The following is a 10,235-nucleotide window of genomic DNA, read 5'->3' as shown; positions in this document are numbered from 1 at the left end:
GCAGGGGGCACCTATGGGGAAAACACAGTCTGGGACACCAAGAGGAGCCCGCTGGCCCTTTCTGCCAGCACCAGGCTGGCGGCAAGGGCCCAAATCACCTGGCTTTGGTTGCTTTCTTCCTTTTAATGTGCCCATGTGGTAAACGTGGCTCAGTAATGAAATAACATCACAAAATGACATGTATGTGCCTAATGATACCCCAGTATAATCAGCCACAGCCTGGTCTGCCTTTTACACAGGTCCTCCTCACCTGCAGTGGCTGTGCAGATGTTTCATTGCCTTCTTCACGCTCTTTGCTGCCTCAGGAGATCAGACTCTGGTGCTCAGGTATGCTTCCACCTCTGTAATTCCTCTGCCCACAACCTGATGGAGTGGTGGGACTCTCAACAGTTCTACTTCCTTTCAAATTATTCAAACTAAGGTGCCAGTGTGGAGTAGACTTCTTGTGGGAAATTTGGAGCTAACCCTTGAATGAGGTTAATGAAAATATTTCCATCACACATCAGTTGCAGTAGAAGTCATTCACACTTGGGAGGAAGTACCAGCTAATTTTAAATCAGTGAAAATGAGAGTAAAAAATTGGCATAGGTAACTCAGAAGATAAGGCTGGAAAAGTCGTACTTTCCTGAAAAATGATAGCTCATTTGTTTTTTTATTATTACAGTCTGGGTAAGGAGTAAGTATATATAAATATTCTTTGTAAATTTAAAGCAGTCGTTTGTTGGATACCCTCTCTTTTCTAGGCACCTTAGGGATCCTGTTCAGCACAGGCTTCTGCTGTTAACCCAGTTATCCCACACAGGGCCCCCAAGGCTGGGGAACATTGTGAGGGGTGTGTGGTCATTGTCACTCAACACACACAGCAAACAGCAGCTATCTCCAGTCTAGACAAGCACAAACTACATTTTACCAACACTGGATGATCACCATTTATAAATATATAGAAAATAAAATAAAAATACATATTAAAAAAAATGTGGTCTAAGTCTTGTGTGGAGAGGGGGTGAAGGGACAGAGATTTAAGGCTAACAGAGTTTTCAGCTACATTTCTATTGGTAAATTAACCTTTCCAAGACCTTCAATAATTGCTCGAGGCCATAGAAAGGTAGCTTCTGTCAGATCTTCTCTCTTTAACTCCTATGGACAACTTTTGTTGTCTGTCATAGAAATGCATTATCATCCAACTTCATGTGTGTGTCTGCATGAGCTCACCACAGTGAGGAGAATCCTTCCCTGAGCAAAACTGCTTTTACAGCTGCTGCTGCTCTTGAGTTGCATTAAGGTTCTAGCTGGAAGAAGCCAGAACAAGAAGTGTGATTTCTGTTAGGTCTGTTAAACCAACACAGCTATGCCACTGCCAAGACTGGCTGGAAGAGCAGTAGGATGCAAAGGGAGAAAGCCCCCACTGCCTCCCAATCTATTAAAATGAGCCACAAACACAATGCTGATGTGGTAAGTCAGGGCAATATGCAAATGGCTGCATGTCCCAGAAACCCTAATCCTATCAAGAATGCAGAAGATGTTAATTTGGCCATCTTTCACAGCTCATAAATCTATCTGTAGCAAAGCCAGGCTGGCAGATGTCATCCACTAGCACTACTTTGAGGCTGGCAGTCTCTGCATAGATGCCCATCATGCCTCAGTAAAGACCAATAAAGAGCATTGTTTGTGTGGCCTGAGGGCAGCTTCTCACATTTTGCTACAATAGAGGAAAACAGTGGGAAATGTGAATGACTGATTGGCAGAACTGGTGGTCTTGGTTGTCCTGCTTTCCACACACGGAGCTACAGATTTCACATGCATTTTTCATCAGCAGCAAGCAGATTAGTCTACCTTGTTCTCACACAGTTAGTGGTGTGTTCCCCAACTTAAGTTTTTGAATCCTAAACTATAAATACAAGGTGGACATAGTTCCTTTTCTCTCAAGCAGATACTCCTTATTTACTTCAAACTACTTAAAAGAGCAAACAGCTTTATTATGATGTGATCTTACTCCTAAGATTTAACATCTAGAATAGAAATATTCTATTTCAAAGCAAGGTCTGTAAATAAAATACCTCTAGAACGATATACTCATTTTATCCTTCTCAAATACAAGCTTTAAAATGACCAGTTGCAATATAGTTTCTTTAATATGAGCCAGAATTAATCTAAATTTTACAATGAGGATGGTAAGATGGTGGCACAGGTTGCTCAGAGGGGTGGTAGATCACCCATCCCTGGAAATATTCAAGTTGGACAGAGCTCTGAGCAACCTGATGACGTAGTTGAAGATGTCCCTGCTCATTGCAGGGGTTTGGACTAGATAAGCTTTAAGTGTTCCCTCCTACCCAAGCCATTCCAAGATTCTAAAAAGAATTGCTTTTAAAGCAAGTCTTTTAAATTGCTTTTAAAAGGTGTATATTTCTTTAAAAAGGTATATATTGAAAGCACCACAGCAGATCTTTTTGTATGAAGTTACCTGGGAGCAAGGTGGATGAACCTCACTTTTATGAACTGAAATGTCTTTCAGCTTCTCAGTGGATATTGTGACTATCACAGAACTCCATGTCAAATCACTTTATTACAGCATTGGGCTGAAAAAAGAAACAAGACAAAATTATCAAGAATGCTATAGAGAAATAGGATTTTCCAGCAATAAAAATGACATGTGACTGTCTGCTATTACAGGTGCAGACATCCCCATGGAAACTGCTGTTCGTTTAGGATGTGTGCATTCCTGTCACAAGCCACCCACATCACTTCATTTTAAATCATAAAGCTGCAGCCCCACAGAACAGATTTCTCATGCTTGTTCTGAGGGTCTAGAGAGGGGCAGGCTCTGATCCGAGAAGCTGAGCTGCTTAAATGTTGGCAAATCCCTATTCTCTGCAACAAGGGAGAAGGTGCAAAAGGCAGCCACAGTTACATAATTCAGATGGGTCTAAAGAGACAGAATGCTGCAAAGAAGAAACCCGCATGAAGTCAGTTTTAAAACTTAAGGACATAATGAATTTGCTTGGGAAATCCTGGTTGCATTTTACCATTAGAATTAGATATGACAGGGGAGACTGCATTGTGTCTGATGATGAGATGCTAACTATTCCAACTCAATAATCTTAAATCACCATTGCTAAATTATGCTATAAATATAGTTCTGATTAATTTTCTGGAGACTAACAGAATTAAGAGGCAAATGTGTGTTTACAGATATGAGATAATTCATTATGCTAAAACTAGTAGGTCAGTGAGTCCAAACACACTATTTTAAGTAGGTTAAAGATGCTGAACCACCAACTCCACAAAATAAGTACTGTAAATTCCATCCAGTGGAGGAGACATATTAAACACTATTTTGTAGTTTGTTTGTTTCTTTTTTTAAAGGAAAACATGTTATTTATTGATATTGCAGTAAAACATCTGTAATACATTACAATGCACCCTATCACACAATAATATCTAAGCTATTAATTGTACAAAGTCACACCATTATTCTTTCTTCTTTACAAAAAACTAAGTCCAGCTGAAACTTGATATATGAAATATTTAACTCATACATTTTGTTAAACTGCTTTACTGAACAGCTGGTATTTCTGAGAAAGGGGAGGGAAGTCTCAGAAGACCTGGAGGAGGCATATCTAAACTCAAGAGTTTATGGACTATTTTATATGAGTCCTTGGCTTTTAAAATTTGCCACAAGGTTCTTGTATCTCTTGCAAAGTATTGTCATGGTTTCAGTTTATGTGGTGGACCATGTCCCCACAACTGACACATGGTACTCACATGAATAAAACTATTCAAAACTTTAAAGCACATCCCTGAATAAATCTATTTACACTAAGTGTGAAATCTGCCTTTTAACTGAAATATTCCACTTAACTGCTCCAGGTCTGAAATTACTATTATTTCTTTCTGCATTTTATAAATATTTGTTTTTATTAGTGTTTCCAAATTTATAATTGACTAAGAACATTTTTAATAGCAGGTGGTATTTCAGAAGTGCTTTGGAATATGGTTTAATATACAATTACATAAAAAAGCAGGTTTCCATATTTGTCCAGTCCTATCCATAATGGGTTATTCCCATTAGAATTCCCCCCGGGACTTATCTGCTCTGAGCTACTATTGAGAATTGCTTGAAATGAGCTAGCTCATCATTCTGCCTCTCCACCTCATTTTGAGTCTGATTATACAAATGCCAAGAGGCTTTTAAAGCTGCCCAAAATGCTTACATGGCATATATATGTAGGATGTTGGACAGAAGGGTCGCTGTAAATTTTTTATTTCAGAAATGCAGCAATCTGACACACTGACAAAAAAGAGCAGCATGTTTCTCTAATTTTTCCTCCTTATCAAGACACTTGGTGCCTTTCACTATAATTTAGTGTGGACTGTTTTCTTGACCTTGTGGTGTACCACTGACCTGATTTTCTCTGTTAATGTAGTTGCCACCACTCTGAGATGCTCAGCTAATTACACCCACACCTCTGCTCCCTTCCTTTTTTTTAAATCTCATTTTTTCTCAAGGTCTGTTCTGCATCTTCAGAAATCCATCTCTCTAGTAATGTGCTAAATGGTTCTCCATTCAGAGATTTACTCCCAATAGGAGAATGTTTTCTTAAAACCTATCATTTTGCAGTTTCTACTGTATTTTCACATTCCTAATATTTTGAAATAAGCTTTAACATTAGCCCATTTAGTTTGAAGTCAGATTTTTTTCTGTCTGATTTTTTCACTGTCTGATTACTTGGTTTAGAATCTTTGCATTAAATAACATCTTTGACACAATGTGCTTCAGGGGCCTCATGTTTTTACTGGAACTATGCTGCTGTCTGTAAAAATTGCACTTATTTATGTATTTTTTTATTATTTATAAATCTTGAAGTTTTAGTACCCAACTGCTAAGTAGGTTTTTTCCCTAAATACTAAATTAGACTTTGATGAAAACAAGTGCTCTAATGAATACCTATTATTCAAAGTAAACCTCTTTAATTTCAAATCTAATTAGTTAATTTCATGTTTGCAATGCTTCAGTAAAATACTTTCAAATAGGGAACCATGATCAGACATTGGTTATCATATACAGGTTTATTTATTTAAAGATTACACTTTTGGACTGCTAAGTAGCTTACTCTATCATTAATTAAAACAATACCTACTTAATTTACTTACCAGCTTCTTTATCAGGCTAGTAAGAAATTCTATTTCTGTACACATCTATTGATCTATGATGTCCACAGCCCCACAAAATTGAATAGATTTCTTGTGAAGTAAGTAAGTGCAAATGAATAAATTTATTGTGAGATAAATAAGAGTTTACCAAATGCTGGCAAAGGTTACCTTTTTGAAAAGCAGCTGAACAACACAAAGCCAGAAACCTCTGGGCCTGAAAAAAACAAGTTCCCAGTCCATCTCACAGGCTACTTCTATCAGCTACACTATTCAATATTAATCCTTCCCCACATGTACGACTCCAGATCTGTACATGTCATTAGCAGGTGACATGAAGCTGCTTTTCCAACTACAAAAGGCCTCAATCAAACATTCTTAGGCACTGGTGTATCTTTTGCTCCTTAAACAATTCACATTTGCTTTACTTGTTAAGGTGTGCAAATACTTCTGCTGTGGTCTTTTGAAAACTGTGGATGGTCCTAGCTTAAAAACTCTGCAAGGAAGTGTTCCCTTGGCTGTGTCACTGCACATGTCAGGAGCTACCCCAATCACCTTTGGTGCCACCCAGGAAGACCCCAGCTGAAACCACCTTTATCAAGGTGGAGAGATGGATCTTTCCTTCACTTCCTTCGGATTTCCTGGCTGCATTAAAATCCCCACTTTCCCATACACATCCTACCACTACAGAGAATCCAGGTGCATAATTTGATGTGACACACTTTGCTCTTATGCTGTCTGCAGGGGGTTTTCAGCTTATCTCTTATAATCAATGCTCCAAAACCAAACTTTTGAAGATCTATTGTGCAGGGCATTTGCCTTTGGTATTTAAACCCTATTATTTTCTTGCACACACTTTTCCCCAAGTCTAACATTAATGTTTTGAGCTGGCTGCAACTTTCCCCTTCTAAAACACGTGTTCAACACTGTTCTCAAAAGGAGAGAAGTAATGTCCACACATCAGTGTTTGTTTGCTGTTTAGTGTCAAATGGAAATTGAGAAGCTGATGTACCATGATTACTTCGGCCATTCCTAACAATTATATTTTCTATTCCTAGCATTCCTAGCATTCTATTCCATGTAGAATTTGCCCTTCATTTTTTGCAAGTTATTTCTTCTATTCTCTCCCTCCTGTCTGTCTTCTCTCAGTTGCCAACCTTGCCCATTTTAGGGCAGAACTTGTTACCTTCAAACCAGTCACCTACATGATTTTTCTTTTGTGTTCTGTTCTGGTGCCTGTCGCTTTCTCTGAGCCACAGGGAGAGGAAGAAACCCCTGGATACTCTCAGAAGCAGCACTGCTTATGCTTGCTCCATGTGGACGAGAGGGACACACCTCCCCTTATGCCCTCCTCGCTGGCACCACCTCCACCTCCTACAGCAACTTAAGCACAGCTCCAGGAACCAGAGAGGGGCAGCCCGCAGTCAGTCTCACTGCCAGGTCACTGAGGCAAGAAAGCAGCCTTCAGCTCAATACCAATCGAGTCTCTATTCTTTTTAAATGCAAGGCAGAAGGAAAGCCACCCATGGGGCTGTTTCCAGTGAAAGAGAAAATCCATTTTATTATATTACATTCAGGAGATGGGCCGAAGAAGGCATGGCTCCTAGGCTGCAGCACTCTCACTGACAACGATGTTCTGCAGGAAAATACACCTTTAAAAGTTCTTTTAAATGATTTTTTCAGAGAGTGACAAAGTGTGTGTGTACTTACAGATACACACACATGGCTAATGAGCAAATTCAGGGTAGAAAGGACAGCGACAATTCCTTTATACACAGTCATTTGCATTCAAAATGAGTGCCAACATACCTCTGTAACAAGCACTGTATGGATAATCAACTTTTTAATTTATGTAAGATAGAGGAGAGTGGCTGAATTGTTTTTTTTTAGTTCTAAGAACTAAAGTTTAACTTATAGGTAAATCTTTTAAGAAAAGATCCTAATATTTTCAATTTGCTTACCTGTATCACTTCTTTTTTATTAATTATTTAATTAAATAAAACCAAATCTAATGAAGAATGGGAAGGTAATTTTTTACAAGCTAGATAGGTGGAATTTTTAGGAGCAATTTTATCAGAAGTTGTGTTCCCAAGACCCTTAAAAAATTTTCATTACCACTAATCTTAGAAAACATTTGCTTTCCTGCCCTCTAGTGCTCATGTCTATTTAAGTCTTCTTCTATACAAACCTGGTTTTGGAAACCTACCACCATATAAATGGTCCTACTTAAGTAAAATTACTTACTTATTGCAATATTACCAGTGACCTAAACAGTTCCTTCTGTTGTTGCTCAGGTATGTATCACACCCATGCAGTTATCTGAAAGGTAAGACTCTTCAGGTTACTTTTCATTTTACCAAACCAATATAAGCAAGTTTTCTTTCTCAGCTCTGCATCATATAATGGAGTTTTAAGTGCATAAATTCTAGCTGACTTCTGGGTTTATTACTAAAACACTTTCACTCCTAGCTAAAGCTAGGAGTTTGCCATATATCAAACTACAAGTTTTCACAGTATTTACAGGTTTTCATCCACATTAAAAGCTCTTCTACTTCATGTAATTAATTTGCCTCCAGTGATGCAGTTTGTTACAGCATTGTGCATGCTTACATTTAAAACAATGGATTAACATACTACATACATCTGTAATTACTCCCAAGCTACCAGAAAAACAGTGAATTAAATTTATTTAGTGTTAAATGGATATGGAATGTCATACAGTACATGTAAAGACACTTCAAGATGAGTAAAGCAGAACTAATTGCACAAGGGATTAAAGGTTCACCTCAACAGTCAGTATTATCAAATCATTACAGCTTCCATCTTCAGAGTGCAAGGTATGTCATGCAAAAAAACAGCTCAAAAAATCCCCAAACAGACAAAACCAACATTGTGGTACCACTTAAAATGCTATCATACCACAATATTTTACAAGACATTAGGTGATCATTCATATAGAATGAAGCATTTTAGCAATAACAAAAAAGTTTTAAACATAATTAACAGATTTGCATGAACACAAATTCCAGCATTACTATACCTAAGGAACAGGCAACATGCTGGGAGAAAGTACCTAAAAATCAAAGCCTTTTTTATTCATAGCCAATATTACTGTCTGCAAGAATTCTGCAATCTTATTCAGTTTCCTCACATAACTGGGTAAGGTTCAATACATTTTTACATAGAGCATAATCACATAACCACCACATCAGCAAGAGGATTTAATTATCCTGATCAGTTACTACATTTAAAACCATGGTAAGATAACATGCCCTGCAAACAAATTGTCTTCTGGGACAGTGTTCTGTATGTAGAAATATTAAACAACTAAAATATACTCCTACCCACTTTAACCCCAAGTAACTCATAATTTCTATATACATATCTCTGAAATATGTAGGTACAAACTGCAGATGGCAGAGAAGCAGAATACACACGAGAGCTGTGGCAGTGCTGGTGGAGCGGGTGGGCGCAGCCAGGAGCCCCCAGTGACACCCGGGCAGGGGCTGTGCCTCCTGCACTCCTCCTCTGCCCAAGGGGCCTCACCAGGGCTACCAAAGGCAGCTGCTGCTGGGGCAGAGCTGCTCCTCCTCTCCCAGCTGGCTGAGCTGGAGCAGAAGGTGCAGCCCCAGCAGTTCCACGCAGCTGTAAGCAGACAAACACACTCCTACACACCTGCTTCAACCACAGCTTGAATGTTAACATGGACGAGACACAGGAGATGAGAGAGGATGGCTTTTAACATTTCCACCTTGCAATGCTCATATTCTGAGGGCACCAACAAGTAGATTAATCTACCAAAAAAAGCATACAAAAAAGGCCAAGTTGTTTTGCTCTCGTATTAGGAATAAACTATTTACCTTCCTGGCTTAAATGTAAGCAAGAGAAACTCAAGAAAGAACTTCTTGAGGTTAATTTTCCATCTACATTCAAAGAAAATAATTTACTAAAACTGTAACTTGCAAGGTCTACTAGCCTTGAAGTGAGGATACAGGTTAACTATACCTACAGTTAAATAAAAAACTTCAAAAGGCATTTTACAGAAATAAAATATGCAACTCTAGGAAGTAGGTGGAAAATCACTTTAGTACTTGTCTGGAACATTCTATTTTCACAGCCCACCATTCTCAGGAATGTATATTCATAAATAAAAATACAGAACAAAAATTTGCGTATTCAATCTAAAGTTGGATATTTCTAAATCTCTTCAGATAAAATTTGCTTTCTCCCTCACAATTAAGTGATAAAACCTGAAAAAAATTGACTTTTCAAATCTATCTCGCACGAGAAAACACAGATGAACAAACCCACATCTGGAAAGAACATTTTGTACAAGATTGCAGTTCTAAAACACTTATATTACAAAGCAATGTAAATAAATACCAGGCTAGTACAAAAGCTCTTATTTACAGTTTTACAAATGAAAACGTTTTCAGTGTAAATGCAGTGTTTTAAAGAACACAATATTAGTAAAATGAGTTCCTGTATAGACCATTACAATTTCTGCTAGGTTTGAATGCAGTAATGTATAAAACCATTGTTTCAAGTTAATTTTTGTTTATAATTTAGTACAGCCAAACCCCAGTTTATGCCTGGAATGGTATCTGTTAAAGTGCTGAAAAAGAGGACATTTCTGAAATTTTAGAAAAACATACTGTACATTATTAAAGCTTTATCAAGTCAAAACTGGTATATTTTGTTCACATTTGCTACCACACCTCCTGGGAATGGGACTTTTTTTTAAAAAAAAACTTATTATTGGAATGGCAGCCATTGATATCTTCGCATCCAAAGTCTGATGGTTTCCCACAAGTAACTTGTCTTAAGCTTCAGTGGTGGCTTCAGGTTTCATAATCTGGTAAGTAATCAAGTATTCTGGATAAGCCTGGAAAAGTGACAAACACATTGTTTATTATTTGATTCTCTGGATGAATTAATAATATTTTTTAAGGAGGAGAAAAAATTAATGTAACAATTAAAATTATTTTAAAATTAATTAATAAAGGGAAAAAAGGGCAAAACATCTAAGGTAAAAATCCCTGCATCATTCAGGAAACAGACATCCTTTCACCTGCAACCGCAGCTGG

The 10,235-nt window shown here is 37.8% G+C and overlaps 1 protein-coding gene across 5 annotated transcripts in view; it reads right to left on the bottom strand.

Moving 5' to 3' along the window:
- Positions 1 to 2,348: 2,348 nt before the first annotated feature.
- The window catches only part of TNKS2 (tankyrase 2), a 33,748-nt gene continuing 25,861 nt past the window's right edge, over positions 2,349 to 10,235 (bottom strand). Inside the window, exons 27-30 of one of the 5 annotated variants that reach the window (XR_005627427.1) lie at positions 9,867 to 10,033; positions 8,824 to 8,942; positions 7,393 to 7,467; positions 2,462 to 2,576 (exon numbers count right to left, since the gene is read on the bottom strand). Coding sequence is in view for 1 of the 5 variants with exons in the window: in XM_039708938.1 (XP_039564872.1) it covers positions 9,971 to 10,033 (63 nt within the window). In the remaining 4 variants the exon portion in view is untranslated. Of the gene's footprint in view, positions 2,577 to 3,344; positions 5,366 to 7,392; positions 7,468 to 7,680; positions 10,034 to 10,235 lie in introns of those variants that run through there. The other 4 variants (XR_005627425.1, XR_005627424.1, XR_005627426.1 and 1 more) reach the window with 4 other exon arrangements.

This window comes from Passer montanus, unplaced genomic scaffold, assembly GCF_014805655.1.
Source record: "Passer montanus isolate IOZ18808 unplaced genomic scaffold, ASM1480565v1 scaffold21, whole genome shotgun sequence".
NCBI lineage: Eukaryota > Metazoa > Chordata > Aves > Passeriformes > Passeridae > Passer > Passer montanus.
Note: the sequence above shows the minus strand (reverse complement) of the source record. Positions and strands in the feature narration are given on the sequence as shown.